The following is a 17,870-nucleotide window of genomic DNA, read 5'->3' as shown; positions in this document are numbered from 1 at the left end:
ATCGTTACATCCCTAAGTAAGTAGTAAGTTTGATTAGGAATAGGCGAGTACCGATGCAAGGTATCGAGATCAGTCCTGATATTAGCATTACTTACAGGTATCGGTCGCCTTCTTGTGGCCTTATTTACCCTCAGGAACTAGAGATTAGAAAAAAAAAAAAAGGCAATTGCCATTAATTTCATGAAATTTTAAGGAAAATGCTCTATTGGCATATGTAGGTGTTTCTTTAAAATAATCTGCTATTGTTCTTTGGGGGAAGATTTTATGTATCAAAAGTTATTTGTAGTTGTTTTTGTTGTGGAATGTATTAATTTTTCAATTAGGGATTTTGGAATTCATGCATTCTGTTATCAACCTTACTTTCATGTTGTGAATTAAGCGCATATTCTACAGAACACAATTTGTCGACACTTTGGAAATTGTTCTCATGTTCATTGAGATATTGAATAAAATCTTTACATTTTTCGAAGGGGGTGTACTCATAAAGCACTGTATTTATATTTATAAATAATTAGATGTTGCATGGCTCTGTAAACAGCAATGCTCAATTTGTTGCTCATTTCCTGTTCAATATCAACAGATTAATTGCTGTTTTATTTCAGCCCTCGCAAATAATCAAAACCTAATTATGGAGCAAGTTGCTCATGGGTGAATTTTTACAGTATACAAACACACAAAGGCAGGCGCACCCCCACCCAATCGCTGCATGCACACAAACTGGGACAAGCAGGGACTGAAACGCTCTCGTTCTCGCTCAGGCACACATTCGCACCCACACAAGGCGAGGGTGCCGCGCTCTTTGAGCCCGAGCTGGATTTTGTTTCACTCCTTCCGTGTATCTTTTCTCGGAGTGATGAGAGGTTGGCTCGACCACGGCGCTCAGCTCGCGACGAGAGAGAGGGGAGCTGGCCTGTCATGGGGTAACTGCTCTCTAAAGCTGCGACCTTGACCTTCCAAGCCCAAGTCTTAGGTTTAGCTACTTTATCACACTATCTCCAGGCATTTAAAAATACTCCTGAAACTCAATGATTTAACCCGCTTTTACGCTGTTCACATCAAAACTGGATGGAAAAAAAAAAAGCTTAATCCATCTTATCTGTTGGCTGTCAAACTGCTTCGGCTAAAACCTACTCACAAAAGACAACTAGGTCACACGGGGGAAAAAAAAAAAAAAACAGAATTCCCCGTTACCCAGGAGAAGTTGCAGCCTGGTAATTGACTTGGGAGGAGATTCAGTACCACTATAAATAGTCATATACGGAATTAACTACCGAATGTCACTATGGGATGTTAGCTGAAATCTCAAAATTAAGGTGTATCATTGTACCTGGCTAGTCACTTGGGTGCTTGAAATTTCTTGCGTGAGACCAGTAAGACACAAACATCATTTCAGAGACCAATATGTAATGGTAATACATGGAGATCAATGGAACACATTTATTTTGAAGTATTTCCTGGCAGTGCAACATGGCGTGGCGGCTGACTTGATTGCTAATTAAGAATGGTAAAAAAAAAAAAAAAAAAAAAAAAAACAACCTCCAATTAATTATGCTAAGATTGTATAATATGGTGCCTGTTGCTAGCATTAGCGTCTCATGGCTAGCGGCTAGCTGCTAAATCAGTGTCCTATAGGCTGGCAAGAGCCATTGGGTTTTTTCAAAGGCAGTTTAATATGCGAAGCTCCTCACTGGACTGGCAATTTTGCCTTTTAAATATCTTATTTTCTGATCTTAATATTTAATAGAATATATATATATATAATTTTTTTATTTTTTCTCAATTTATTGCAATTTAGCATCAAGCAAAATATGTTTTCATGACAGGCCTAGCTGTGTCATTACCTTGTGGGCATAAAAAAAAAGGGCATGGAGTATGCTGTATTTTACAATGGAAACAATTAAATGTATCCAAAACAGAACAACACTCTACTTTGTGGAAACAGTGCTTCCAAGCTCAACCATTTGCCAATGCAATGTTTTAAACATCTTATTTATGAAAATACTGAACAGAGGATGTCGACTTCCTCTTGCCCCTTAAAATTCATCCCAAGTTAGCAGACCATCCATTTCTCAATCATCTTGACACAAGTGGCGTAATGTCCTTTTGATGGCTTGGAAATTTTGAGCAAAGCATTTAAAAGAATTGGATTGCAGCAGGAGTAGTGTGTGTCCTCTAGATGTCGGTGGCGATATGGGATATATCTTTGTGTGAGGGCAATCATTCTTTAAGTTTTTCTGTCTCCCTTTACATGCAATCAGTGGAAATTGCTGCGCTTCTTCAACGATGGATGTCGTGCAGATTGTTGTCAGCAAGCTGGCTGCTAACTTTGCCAGGTTTTTGATAGAAGCAGCTGGCATAATTCATCTGTTCAATGACAACAAAAGTTTGAGTTTGGTGAAGTGCGATCATTTGAATATTTGAAGTGTATTCTTAGCCTGGATTCGGATTACCTTACATTACAGTTAAACCGGCTAAAGGTGGCAGCACAATATACTTAAGTAATTTGTAATTGCAAGGGAATTGATTTGGTGCCACAATCAGATGAATAATTTTATTGTCATGTGCTCCTATTGGCTTAATCTGGCAAAGTATCATGGTCTATGCACAATGCTGTGTTCGTCTGGAACGGGCGAAAAGTCATGTTTTTTGACAGATATGTTAGAAAAGTTGACAGTATGACTGATTTCTGAGAGTGATAACCACTGCAATATGTCTGGTTAGTATATAGTTTTGTTCAAGTAAGAAATAATCATACTAGGTTTTCCCATTGGATTCCTTAATTTGCTTGTGTGGGGGCATGCATATGGTTTCTGTAGAACGCCAAATACAAATTAAAAAAAAAAAAAAAAGAAAAAAAGAAATTGCATGTAACTGTGTCGTCTGTACAATGCTAATTAGCTGAGATTATCATTATACATGTTCAAATAGTACATGTAACATTAACTTCAATGTACTAAACGACCTGGTAATCATGAATGACAATATTGAGGCATTTACTTGCTTATGCATTGCACCCACACATTGTAAATCAAATCAATTTGTGGAGGAACTCAGACGTGTTATGTTCCCCTTCAACTGGCGATTAGCGCGGGTCTTAAACATAGGTGGCTAAAACATGCCTAATTAAAATGAAACTGCACTAATAAACTAACCACCAGAGGATGTTGAAACTGCACAAATGCAAAACAACTTGCCATTTCAACAGATGTGCTGCTTTTTTTTAAACATTGTAATATGACAAGACTGTAACAATTTTAATATCAGTATATCACAAAACTGCCATTATCATTACATCCGTACTCTGTGTCCGACCTGACCCGATGGTATTCAATACCTCATCGGCCCTGCAACCCAGACAGATGACCCATGAGCAAAGCAACAAATAAGCTCAGACAAATAAAATGTGTGATCCAACTCAAAAAACACAAACAAACAAGCAAACAAAAAAACCAAAACACATGAGTGAATGAAGCCACCTGTTATTGACTCGAGAACAGTCCAGGATGTCCTCTGCCTCTTTCCCAAATTCGACTGGGATAGGCTCCAGCTCACCAGTGCCCCTGACCAAGAAAAGATGTACCAAATGAATGGATGGATTAATGAAGCTGTTGTCAATAATTAAAATACCTGTTGCTTGCTTTTGTTTTAATATACAATAAATGTACAGCAACCATTACTTCTCAAATGCTATTATGGAACTGCTCATATTCTCATGCAACTGGGTTGCTGACAATCAGACGAAGCAGTTCCTGCCTTCACCTTATCCACCATTTCTGTTTTGATTGATGGGAATGTGACGGCACAATCAGCACAGGAAATGGCTTACTGCACCGATGCCGTAACAGTTCACGTCACAGTGAAAAAATATTAAATACAATTAATATTAATTGTATTCTACCCTCAATCTGAATGTACTTGGATTTGCAAAACATTTTTTTTAATGCACATTTTCCTTGTCAATTTAAGGCTCCCTATTAACTGTACATCGCCTGAAAACAAGTCTGACCCTAAGTGGGCAATCCTCCACATCTTTGTTTCTTCTTTACGCGCGCGAACAAAATCATGTTGCTGCTTGGGAACAATCGATCAGCTCCTTCTTCCTGCTGTTCAAAAGGAACGGAGACAGGAGCAGCACCCTTTAGGCTTTTTGGGGATAATAGAGGTGGGTGCCGAGAGTGAAGAGGAGGAGGAGATGTACTGTGTGGTGGCTGAGAGGTGTTTTAAAGCAAGTGCCTCTCCCAAGAGATAATAGTGAGAGCTGTGGGTTATAAATGTTGCATTTTGCTCAGTGAGACCCGATAATAGCAGTTTGGGTAAGGGGAAGGAGAAAGTTCATCGCTCTCTTATCAAAGCTGTGTGACATTTCTCCTTCAACTGTAAAATTTCATATCACACGGGCCTATCTGCTATAAAGATGTGACACCTCTTGTTGAACTGATACAGTGCATTCTATTTCACCCCATATGCCGCTCTTGTGCTATATTAATTTATAGCCTATTTGCTGTCTGTATGGCACTGCATATCAACCACGATGACTGTGATTCAGTAGAAACGTCACAAGTGCCCCACGCGAGTTGAACCTTGAGCAGCAGCCATTTATTAGCTTTAATTCAAAGCTACAGTTTGATATCAAGTGTCTCGATTCTGATGATCTGCCCTTTTCTATTGTATAACCAAGACCATCTACCATGTAGGTGGAAATGGATTTGTTTCACAAGAGGTGGGCATTCCGTCAGTACTGACGGACACCAATTTTAATGACAAATGATGAGAAACTTTAAAAACAAAATTTCAAACTCAGGATTGACAGAAGTGGGTTTTCGTCCGTCAGTCTAATCGCCACTAACTGGGTGAAGTACCGGCAGATCTCTGAGTGATGGATGCCCGTTTTGTACACGAATGACAGACTGATGTCAGTACTGATGAAATGCCCACCTTTGTCTGTCACTCATAAAATAGTGGTGATGAAGTGTGGTTAAAATAAAATGACGATTAATTTGATTCACGATGATGGAAAGGTGTCCAAGGCACAGACAAATGACAATTGACAGACCCGGAAATTTTGTAAATTGCCCACATCTGTAGCGAAGTAGGTACCCACCTTTAAGTTGGCACTCAGAACTAGTGAGACATATTAAAATTAATGTAGAAATATCTGAAGCAGGTCCACTGCTACTAAAAAAAAAAAAAAAAAAAAAAGTTCTCAGTGAGAATTTGATTAAGTAATTTGTCTCCTCAAATTATGAAAAGGGCCATTGCTCAAGGTCAGAATTCACTGCTATATATTATATGAAATGATAACATTAGATAAAAATATGAGTATAGGGGACTTGAATTGCTATCCGTGGAGTCAAATAACTTTGCACAATAAAACAGATCTAAATTGGCAGTATTTAATTGAGATGGTGGTCCATGTTTCATGCCCTCCACGATTGAATAGTCTACAAGCATTTCTTCTTTAAACCACACCAGGCTGGCACTCTTCCACCAAACAACTTATCAGTATTCAGTCGTATGCCAGTGAAGTGAGAGAGGAGGCATCCTATTCTTCAACTCAATAACAAAAACTGGACACCCCAAAACAAACAGATGCCAGCATGGAGCATCTTGGGTGCTATCTGAGGAGGATCTCTCCACACAAAGGGACATTCATTGGTCTGCCAAGTATCTGTGGAGTGCAAGAACAGACCCGAGAGTCTAGCGACAGATGATGATCTTATCGAGGGAGGTCCAGTGGGGTGTGTATGTGGGAGATGGGTGAGTGGTAGTGGAGGTGTAGTGGGTGAAGATGGCAGGGAAGTGCTGGCGGGGAGTTTGAGGAAAGGCTCGTAGTTACATTTTAGTTGGCATAATTTTGGCATTTAGATTAAGAGAAGAGTCAACACATTGATTATTATTTGAAATATACTCAATAGTTGAGTTTCTCTATCACATCAAGATTTTGAGCTATAGAACCCATGTTTTTTTTAAAAAGGAACTAAATATGTATATAGATGTAAATAAAACAAGAATATGGAGTAGTTACAATCTTTTAAAAACTAAAAAAAAAAAAAGCACAGAATAGTTGCTATGTAGCTGTAGATGAGTCCAATCGTAATCACCTCTTCTTACTACAGTCTTACTACAGCTACAGGAATTTTAGGGCAAACTGTGGAATAAAAACTTGACATTTGACTGCAATTTTGGAACCAGCATGCCAATTTTATTTTTAACCAGCATAAAAATCTTAAGTCAGGAGAATATTTTTAAAATGTTGCCCCTGTGTTATAGGATAAGACTCGACGGCATAAGGGGCTGTTGACTGGAGAGTGAGTCCAGATTACACAATCTGTCTTGTTTCACTTTTAGAAACCTATAAAAGTGAACATAGAACATACAGACAGTTCACCAAGGCAACTCATTATTCATCCATGGTTGTTTTTTGCGGCTTCCATGAGTACCTGCAACAGATGTGACCAGCCATCTGTGCAGCAAGGTCCTCAGGCAACATTTGTTGTGAGATGCACACAACTGGAACCCAAACACGGTGAACCACAAACCACACAAAATGCCCCTTTCACCCCCCACCTCATCCTCCCACACTCACTTGCACCTACACTGCTCACAAACTAAAACCACCCCAGCAAAAAGGACAGCAAAGACTAAAGAAAAGCAAATGAATAGCTGGCTGGAGGTTGGTTGAGCTGCGTGTCAAGTGGCGCTAAACAGCAACTTGCATCCAAGCGGTTAAAGGCCGCGGGTCTTATCTGAGGACAAACAGAATGCATCAAGCGGCGGCTGTTGATCTCGGTGATGACGACCAGCTGTGCACCAGTGTTTAATTATTTCTCCATAATGAGCTTACCCACCTTCCACTGCAGCAGCAGGGACACAAGAGGAGAGAGAAAAGAAGACGAGATGACTTAAAAATCGCTTAAGGTAGATGCGTGCATACTTTTTCGCAGATATTAAGACAAAGACTGCCAGACTGTAGCAAATTACCATTATGTGTGACATTTAGGTTTTCTCTGTTATAGCAGTGATCACTATTGATGAATCAGCACTGTTGACAAAGGGAGCGATTTGAAGTTCAGATTATTTTCATGCATGTAGGAAGCATAAAAGTGTGACTTGCAATAGCATCACACCAGGCAGATACAATAGTGTGGTGTAGATACGCATCTGATATTTGAAAAGTACTGAAGGCCTGAATAGTCCATTGTGCCCCAGAACCATTGACCAGTTCAAATGACATCAGGCCAGTGACAATGCTGCATTAGAGGCCGTTTTAATTACATTTAATTCATAGCAGTGGTTACATTGCAAAGCTCATGTGTATATATGGTAAAATACATTATAATCCTTATAGTGCTGTTTTTTTTAGCCTTTCCCCTGATGTGTAACTTTCTGACTTCCTGTTCCTGCCAGGCTTCTGTCCAGGGGCACAACAATAAAAACCTCAAGTTCACCATTTAAACAGCCCAGTGGGCGTGGCTGGCATATGGCATTACTTTTTTCCCACTGGAATTCTGCAGTTTTGTTCACATTGCTGTGCCTTCTATGTGGCTACAATTAAACTTCAGTTGGGAAATTACAGTAATTCATTTGTTGTCGGAATCATGAATTCTAGGAATGCATATACTGTAGCATTGCTAATAGATCACAAAGTAAGGGTTGTATCACTGTGTCGTAGTTACATTTTTGTGTTGATGCTTTCTTAATAACATTGACTTGACCTCTCATATCTTACTGAATTGATTAAACAATCAAACTTAATAATAAAGGCTTGGCTATTTCTTAGATCTACTTTTGGTCAGAGTAGATGAAACGTGCCACAGTCACTTCACATCAGATATGCATTTGCATGTTTATTTGCCATTTATTCAACGAATCCATTCAAATGTAATCTTGCTGAAAAACATGTCGTAGTCCAGAAATGAAAAAAAAATCCAATTTGATTATAATGGTAAATGGAGTGCACTAGTATAGCGCTTCAGACTGCACCATATGTTGTCCAGAGCGCATCACCAAGCCTCATATTCATTTTTTGAAAAACATATCAGAGTATACATATGTGGCCGACTCGCTAACGCAGCCGTGTCAACCATTTTTTACTTTATCCTCCAGGACACTTCACCATACACGTGCCAACAGCAGAAACCAGGGTGTTTTTTAATTTCGGTAAAATTTTAAATTAATCCGTGCCATCTCAGTTGTTGCAGTTAGCTAGTGCTAAGCTCATCAAGCTCCTCTGTGAGGGTTCGTTTCACCGATCCAGCGCCCAAGTTTGCAAACTCACTCCGTGCTGGGACGCTTCAGAGGCCAACAGTAAAGTAATGACAAAGGCGTTAATAAACTGTCTAGATGGGCTTGGGTTGCTTAACAGTTTAATATAATGGTCATTAGCTATCTAAACATTCCTGTAAACCCGCGCAAACGCTAACGTGTCTGGTTTCATAGAGCGCACGTTGCATGGCGCTGTGCACTCCCCACATACAGTACGTACGTACATGACACGTTGTGCTATTAACCATTCCTGTGACACCAATACACACAATTATTCTCACTCAAATCCAAACATTCTAATTCAGCATTCATTTTTAATGGCATCTCAATTTGAGTCACCACCGATTCGTGCGCAACCCTCGTTTGTAGTTTCATGTACGAAGAGTATACCAAATGTTTTCACGGTAGTGAACTGCATTCTCTCTTTGTACGATACACAAACGAACGTGCCCCCACAGGGAAACATCCGCCTCAATACACTGTGCAGCAGCCTGACTTGAAGTTCATCCTCACTATTTGATTAAACACCATTCCTAAAATGTACACTCAATCTAAGAGATAAGATAGCTGGGGGTGTCAGGGAGGTGAGCACCGGTAGTACTAACAGCGCTATCCGGTTTCACTGTTAATTAAGTAGAGCACTGTAAAAACTAACAAGGGCTCTGCCTTCCTGGAATTACAAAAATAGTCCTGCCACTATCCAGTGTGCTGCCTGCAATGTCTCATAGAGATTATCTCAACAGACGACACCTTTCAAGTAACGTACTGCACGATGCATCTGAGGCGCACCATCAGATGGCTGCTTGCTTGATTTGTTTATCTATTTTGAAACTGCTTAGCTTTAACCTTTAAATGTTTATACCGCAGGGCTTGGAGATAATCACATGATGGCGAATGTAGGTTTTAGGAGAAAAAACAATGACTGAACGTCACTGTGATTTGCCGTGGAACGCTTGGGCTAAATAGAGCCGTGTGGTTAACTGTTATGGATGTTGCGTGTTTTCAGGAGAGCTGGATGGCTTTCTTAAAGATGGCGAGCGCCGGATCCACAGTCGTCAGCAGCTGCCTGTGGGAACAACTTGGGGACCCTTCGAAGGGAAGATTGAGATGGGGACCGAGAACAGCACACTGGTATGTTTCTGTTATAGTACTTGAAATGACATATCAAAGGAAACAAGGAGGTCAGAGTGGCATGAAATGAATTTTAGGGGTGAGCATACGTTATAATGCAATTACAGAGATGATTTTGAAGTGTCTGATCTTTACGTGAAGACTTAAAATGGCAATGTACAAAACAATATCAGAGCATTGATTAAGGTTATGACAGCTTAATTTATTCATTTAAAAGATTAAATGTTGCAAAAAGGAATTTAAATCGTGTTGGGAAGGCAGTTTGTTTTGGTTTTAGTTTTTGATGGTGGTACTGATCATACACACAATTATTATTTGAAATGGTGACGATATCAAAGTATTTTTTTTTTAGTCCTATAAAGTTACATAAATATATACAAATAAAAAAATATTAATGGAATCAATAACACTTATAAATAGTAACATTGTAACCATTTTTACACCAACTCAGAAGGTTTGCAAAGTGAATGTTCATTTCCCATTTGTTCAAGGTCACAACATTTCCTAAATGTTCTCTAAACATTCTCAAGACGGCTTCAATGGTTCTCTAAACAGTCTAAAGAACTCTAGGCGAACGTTTGGTGAGCGTTTGCGAACCTTGACATTGGCTGCCTTTGCCAGCATTCACCCCTCAGTGGGATACAGGCTTTTCAAGGACAATGGTTCTAAAAATGAATTATGTAAGCTTCCTTAGAATCCGATAGAAATACTAAATCTTCAAACTAACTGTAAAACTCAGGCAAGCAGACCAGATAAGAAGCAATTACATCTTTTAAGAAGGTAGCGCTATTCTGCAATTTATATGACAAGTTGCTTAAAAAGTCAACTCAAATGAAAAAATATATGTTTAACCCAGTACTGGGCTGCTTTCTATCTTTGGCTTCCCATATCCAGCCAAGCTGAGTGTTGACCTGTTGCACTGTTGGAGAGATGAGTCCTCCACGGGTTTGATACGCTGTTCTACATTTGGAGTAATTAACAAATTCTTATTAAAACTGTAACCAGTCCCACATTCCCTTCGCAAAGACACATAAGGCAACCCATGAGGATTTGGGTCTCTCCACCTCCCACCCGCTCTATTCCCCGGATTGCTATATCAACACAACTTTATTAAACCATTTTCAGAGAACTTTCACTTTTTTCTAAGCTGTCCTCATCATTTTGAAGTCATCAGCGGCTTGAAATAGCTTGAGCCCTATTATAGCCATGAAATATGTCTGTTTCGGGCTAAAGTTTTGAATTCTTGAATTTGATGATGAATCCCCCTGACAGGTATCCAAACTTCAGCAGTCCCTACCACTGATCTAAAGATACAATTCATGACTTTTATCACTGTGTGCAAACTTGAAAAAGTAGCACCAACCTACTGCACAAATGTTTCAGTTAATTGTTGATTCCTGCTCCTGGCAAGAATGATGTGTTCTTAACTAAGTGCCCTCCAAGGAATTCATCACTACCTAGCAGATTCTCATTCTATTCTATCATTTTGTGAGCAAGTTCTGGTCATACGCTTTAATTGGCTGCATGGGGTTACAGAATATGCCAAACCTTCCTCGCAATTAAAAGCAAAGGAAGACGCTTCGGCATCTTGCCTTTAAGGATCTCTGGTGTGGCTACTCTCACGGGACTCTTTCAGTGCTTTGCTTCTTGCCCTCTTCTTTTCCTAGGTTCCATCTCTCATAAGGATACAGGCTGTTAGCAGCTCTTCAGTATGTCTCATTAAAGGCTAGGTCAGCACAACTTGCAATATTGTCTTCGTGAGCTTCCCAAGGTTTAATGTGACTTCTTTTTTATAACGATCCATCAATTGCTGCATTTTGGCAGGTATGACAAGGAGCTTGATTCAACCACAATGCAACTCAACATGTTGTGGTTTTAAATGGTAAACTGTTGGCTTGTGTTTACTAAATAACACTTGAGGGATAGTTCAGGAGTTTTGACATAAAGCTGTATGGCATCCTCACCTACAGTGGTGTACCGCTGATAGCGTCCTGTGACCCGAGATCTGGTCCGGTTTTGGTTGACACAGTACATATCAGTTAGTTTTCAATGGAAAGCAAAACATTTTGTGCCATAGTTAACAAGACAAGAGTGATTGATCCAAACTAGGCCATAGTTAATGTTTTAATGTCACCAACAGTTGTTCTAATGATTCCATTTTGAATAGTGTTCAAATGGTGGTGTGTGAGGATATAGAGAGGCTTAGGAAAGTGGGATGTGTGGGTAAAGATGGGTCTTTCTGATGCATCTCACTGCAGTCCAGAGTGGGGTCACAAGGGAGTATAACACATTTAGGATAGAAATAAAAGCCCATTGCTTCATTGGTCCCATCTTTACCTGAGAGGAATTCAGATGTTACCTAAACAGATAATTAAGTCTCCTTTTACCTGCTTAGAGGTTTTATATAGTGGTAATGAACAACCTGGAAATGGTTGACTAAAACTCAGAAGCGACAATACTGGGGTGTGATGACTCCTTATATAATTAAGTTGCTGTCAAATTAAGCCGTTTTGGCCATAAATTGCATATGAGCAGTACTCTGGGATTAAAACACAAAGGGGTATATTAACTAAGAATGCGCTACGTCCAGTAATAGCACAAAATATTGCAGCACAACTGCACCCGCAGTCTGTGCCCAGTTACCCACCTATTCACTAAAGATATTGCTCTAATCATATACCGGCGCAAACACGGCCACAAAACTAACAGCTTGGAGCAAATTTGCACCTGATTTACCACACATGGCAACAAATTTGTGCCAAGAACATTCTAGTATAGTAACAGTTGCGAGAAAGATGACATTATCAGAAAGCGAGGTTGGACCGAGACGCGTTTATAGCGCCATTAAGCTGTACAGAGCAGAGAGGACGACGACGTCATTTATTCATCCATCCATCCATCCATTTTCTTGACCGCTTATTCCTCACAAGGGTCGCGGGGGCTGCTGGCGCCTATCTCAGCTGGCTCTGGGCAGTAGGCGGGGGACACCCTGGACTGGTTGCCAACCAATCGCAGGGCACACAGAGACGAACAACCATCCACACTCACACACACACCTAGGGACAATTCGGAGCGCCCAATTAACCTGCCATGCATGTCTTTGGAATGTGGGAGGAGACCGGAGTACCCGGAGAAGACCCACGCGGGCACGGGGAGAACATGCAAACTCCACCCAGGAAGGTCCGAGCCTGGACTCGAACCGGAGACCTCAGAACTGGGAAGCGGACGTGCTAACCACTCGACTACCGTGCCGCCTCATTTATTCATAAAGTACAAATTATTGGTGTGATCCTTTTTTAAAAATATATTTTCAGAGGTTGGCATGGGGGCGTACAGCATGCACCTGGCACATAAAAATGATCGTAAAATGCCTTGCCGCCATTGCCGATTAGCCCGGGTTACGTTAAGTGTCCTAAACCAACATGGAAAAATATTTCCCCAATTATTTCCGTGACGCAAACTCGGTGTGGCTATTTGCGCTGGCGTTTGTGAATTAGACGCTCTATATCAATATCACTTGCATTGGGGTGGGCATATTTTGCATCAAATGTATGCAAATTACCTAATTTACATACGCGCAAATAACACTGCCGCACCGTGGCGCATTCTGGTTGGCAATGCACTTAGTGACGGATTTCCCCATCTGCGCGTGTTTAGTTAATTAGACACTTCCGGATTGTTCCATTTTTACCGGTTAGGGCAGTGCAAAGGCGACGCAAACCTTTAGTGAATAGGACCCACAGAATGTTATGTTTGATTAGTGTAAGTCCTGTAGAAATGTTAGCATTGGTAAAGAAGAAAAGGATGTTACTGGTCTTATGCTAAGATCCTGGCGACCACGGCAACCTCATTTGCCTGAAACGTAGTGCATAGTGCGATTTTGGCCATTTTTGTCTCCGTATTAAAGTTTTGTTAGGTAACACTAACTTCAGAAGGAATTGTAAGGTATTAGGTCAGCGTGGGGCAGCAATGTTTGATATTAGTTTTCTGTCAACGACCAATTCACAAATTGATACCTGGTACAAAACATGAAAAAGAGCCCATTATTAACATTTTACTGTTTACAAATCCTGCCGGGCATCCGTGACAATTACGACCTATTACATTTACCCATCTCATCCCCACACGTTTAGTCCAGAGTGGCCTAAAACAAGGTTGCCATGCCCACCGGGAATGTAGTGTAAATGCCGCATTGAAAGCAGCACATGGGTGCGTGAGCTAGAGCTAGCCTGTCGCTACACACGCAATTGTGTGGAGGCCAATATGTGCTGGCTGCGAGCAATGACAGACCTCAGCGGCTGACCAGACGGGAGTGATGGATGGGGCTGAGCAAGAACAAGGTGCAGAGTGTTGCATGCAATGTGCAAAACGGACGGGGGAAAAAAAGATGTATAAAGCTTGAAAAGGTGAGAATGAAACAATGTGGCAGGGAGAAAAAGATAATTCCGGAAAAACAACACTGAGGCAAAAAAATAAAAAATCATAACAGGAAATCTGATCATCTGCAGGACAAAGATAGGGTCATATCTGTACTGTTTATCAAAGAGGAAAAGCAGATTTCACAGCTGATGGGTTGTCTGTCACTGGAGTTTAGAGGCTCAGCTTGGCCTTATAATCACGGCTGTTCCAGACATGTTGACTACATTATATTGCACTGTGTTAGGTGTGATTGATTAGACTTTTATATTTAACGTCAATCATTATGGATGAATTATTTGACAGATACAGTACAGTTACATTGTGTTCACATGCACAATCAAATGAGATGCAAACGAGCTGTATACTCTGAGTTTACACCAATAATTTTTTTGTTTGATTGACACTGTTGAGCAAGGCACTTAATTACCCAACGGCGTCCTGCGTATGTTTAATTCTGGCCACTGATGATGGCACTAATATGTTCAAGACAAAGGACCCTAATTTTATGCAAAGTGGAAGTCTAGCAAAAAGTGTAGTAGTGGAGTTTTCTTTCTATTTGGTATTTTTGGTTGAGTAGTGCAGATAAAATAGGGCATTTTGCGCTGTTGTGGGATGATACACAGCCGACTCCCGGCCAATCTAAGTGGCTCCTGCATATCCATTCAAGTGTGCAAACACCCTAAGTCCAGCTAGTCTTGCAAAATACCAAAAGAAAGAACACCGTACCGATGTACACAGTTACTGTGCTTTCAGCTTGACCTGTTCTGGGCATGAAAATAAGGAGCTTTGGTCCCATTCAATAATGGCTAAAATTGCATTTGCAATGCAGTTGGTCCCCTGTTTGGTTGGGGGTGGTGGTGTTATAATTCAAATTTTGGTACACTACATGAAGTAAAAAAAAATCAACGAAAGGATTACTCATAATTAAAAAATAAATAAATAAAACAACAACTTATAGGTTGGGGCACTGGTAACCACCACTGTAGTCAGTATGACTGTATTTGTATACTGTACTGTATTTGAATAGGTCTACTCTCTCTGTACTGCACTGACAGACAGTCATAATACTTTTTTTTTTCTGGTTGTTGTTTTTTATTCTCGCTGGCATCGGGCCAAAACCTTGAACCTGCAAAATAGTCACTTTTGAGGAGACCCCAAAAAATGTCATGTTCAACTATTAACATTACATCATCAAAGACGGCAAGCCATTTTCAACACTTCAGATTGGTCAATAATTTATAAAAAAATAAATAAATAAATAAATAACACCCACACATATAGACTTACCAACTATATAGTAGTATACTTTTTAGACTTTTGAGAAAAAAAATGTGAAATTTACCAAATAAGTTTTCATCAGCAAGATATAAACATAATATATAAACATGTGAACTGCATTTTTTAAGTGCAGATTTTTTTTAAATAAATGGATAAAATACACTTATATATTAAGCAGAAATGTATTTATTTATGTACTTGTTTGTGTGTGTGTGTGTGTATGTATATATATATACATATATATATATATATATATATATATATATATGTATATATATATACATATATATATACATATATATATATATATATATATGTATATATATATACATATATATATATATATATACATATATATATATATATATATATATATATATATATATATATATATATATATATATATATATACATACATACATACATACATATACAATGCTATATTTTTTTATTTTTTTTTTAGTTTTTTTTGTTTTAAGAATTAAAGAGAAGATTTGGCATTAGTGCTATCCCATCTCTATTCCTCCTCTCCTTTTGGTCTGACTGATCGAGCTGCCAGAGCACCGTCTCATCCCTCACTTCTCTCTCTGATCAATCAGACCATTAGAGTGCAATTACAGCAGCGGCCGTGGTGCAGGTGAGCGACAAGCACATTCATGGAGCTGTAGAAAACGCCTCCACGCGACTCCTCACACTCTCCAAATGAGCCCAAATTAATAGTGACATTCGGACATAAATGTCTCCAATCGGGGAGCTAAATGAACAGCCTGGGTCGAAGCTATTGAGTAGCAGGTGTCTTTAAAAGCGATAATTACCTCCACTGGCCAGAACTGGGAGGAGAAGGTGGGCCACAATTTGCCTGAAGTAAGAGGCCTGGCCCGCTTGAGCCTGGCTTCTGTTGTAGGTGTTAATAATTGATTTGGGGGCAAGCTATTAATGAGAGGCAGATTTCCAGCTCTCTTGTAAATGTGTTGATGAGGGTGTTGCTGTCTCTTGTAATGCCTTACCAATGCTAATTACAAGAGCTTAGTCAAGGTGCACTGTAATGAGTCTATAGAATTCCAGTCCTGATGCGTTTTGAGGGCCTTTTAGAGTAAATTACACAGCGATTAAATGCAGACGACATGCTTAATTGTTGATGAAAATCTTGATAGCTCATCTTAATATAATTGTTACACATCAGTAAAATGTGCTGTGAGCATCAAATTATGCTCAAACTGGCTTGTCAAAAATATATCCTAATATTCATGGTTTGTCACAATACTATGACGATACTGTGAACTGTGTGCATATTATTTAAATCAGTTTATATTTGGAGATGACAACTGAATGCCCATACTAGGGGAAGGTGGAATCATACTGTATGTGTGAAGGCAGACATGTTAGCGCATCCGGGCGTGTGTGTTTATGTGCTGTGAACAGAGAGCTTTAGCTTGTCAACTACAAAAGAGCAAAAATGTCAAGATACTGTCCTAATTTTCTCCTGGGATAGAGAGAGACGTGGGGACTGTCAGCCATTGGAGTGTGATTATTGTACAATTCACTACAAGGGTAGGAATACGGGCATGTGTAACCACAAAAAAAAAAAAAAAAAAGCTCCAGAAATTATTCAGCCCATCACTCAAGCCATTTATCTCACCCTTTTTGCCCACCCTCTCCATCCAATATGTTTATTGTTAGCTACCCCTAAACTTTAACAAGTGGTGGCGGATTTTTCTGTTTTAGAAATTATATTTTTCTTCTTGTCATTGCTTCATTAATCAAGAGGAGGCATTCTGAAAAATGTTTTGTTTTGGTGGCTGCAATCTATTTTGTGTGCGTGTGTGTGTTGTAGTTAATCTGCGCCCGTGGCAGGTTTCCCCTCCGAAACGCAGCGCTAAGCAGCGGTATCGCAGGCCTATTGTTGTAGCCTCTGTCATAGCAAGGAGAGCCTGATGCAGGCCTGGGCTCGCCTGATAAGGAAAAGAGGATTCAACATGGCTGGAAAGGAGAATCAGTGGGACTTGAGAGTGGAGTATGGATGGGGCAGATGCACTCACTCGCTCTCACACAAATGCACACACGTATGAACAGACGCGCACAAACATACAGAGGGATTCACGTTTTCTACACACGAGACAAGACACAAATCATTGCCATCATCACACTGGCAAACGCTCAGGCAATTATTTACAGTAACACCCAATTACATATGCACGAAGGCACCCCAGGATAGGACCTATGGAACACAGTCTAAAATGACAGAAACTCAGCCACAAATATACACTCGTATTCAGACAAACTGCTAAGCTCAAAGAAATCAAAATGTGGAAGTACAAACTGATTTGTGTTGGTGTATTTCTTTGCCGTGCAACACTCCTCCATCTGGTTTACAAACATCAGACGTTATCAGGACTAACAGGATTTGAATTTCTGTGGTGCACACCAACATTTTTGGCACCGAGAATGCGGTTTCATCTAATGAAATAATGGGCCCAAATTTTCGGCGGAGAACCATTATGTGATTGCATGCATCAATTATTTCTTGGGCTTAAACCAATATCAGGGCTGAGGTCTCTTCACATGGCTACAATGTTAATTATTTGGCATGCTTTCCCGTCATCGTCCTTGCGTCCCTTGAAACATGCTATACAAATCTATGGTATTATTATTTGTTATTTATTTAGGTATTATTATTATTATTATTATTATTATTATTATTATTATTATTATTGTTATTGTTATTATTATTGTTGTTATTGTTTATTATTATTATTATTATTATTATTATTATTATT

At 39.7% G+C, this 17,870-nt stretch overlaps 1 protein-coding gene across 3 annotated transcripts in view; it reads left to right on the top strand.

The window, feature by feature from the left end:
* Window positions 1-17,870, top strand: part of zfpm2a (zinc finger protein, FOG family member 2a) — a 148,449-nt gene that overhangs the window by 60,493 nt on the left and 70,086 nt on the right. For 2 of the 3 annotated variants that reach the window (XM_077527475.1, XM_077527474.1), the window contains exon 4: window positions 9,272-9,396. In XM_077527475.1, coding sequence (XP_077383601.1) covers window positions 9,272-9,396 — 125 coding nt within the window. Of the gene's footprint in view, window positions 1-6,848; window positions 6,919-9,271; window positions 9,397-17,870 lie in introns of those variants that run through there. The other variant, XM_077527476.1, reaches the window with a different exon arrangement.

Source organism: Festucalex cinctus, chromosome 7 (genome assembly GCF_051991245.1).
Source record: "Festucalex cinctus isolate MCC-2025b chromosome 7, RoL_Fcin_1.0, whole genome shotgun sequence".
NCBI lineage: Eukaryota > Metazoa > Chordata > Actinopteri > Syngnathiformes > Syngnathidae > Festucalex > Festucalex cinctus.
Note: the sequence above shows the minus strand (reverse complement) of the source record. Positions and strands in the feature narration are given on the sequence as shown.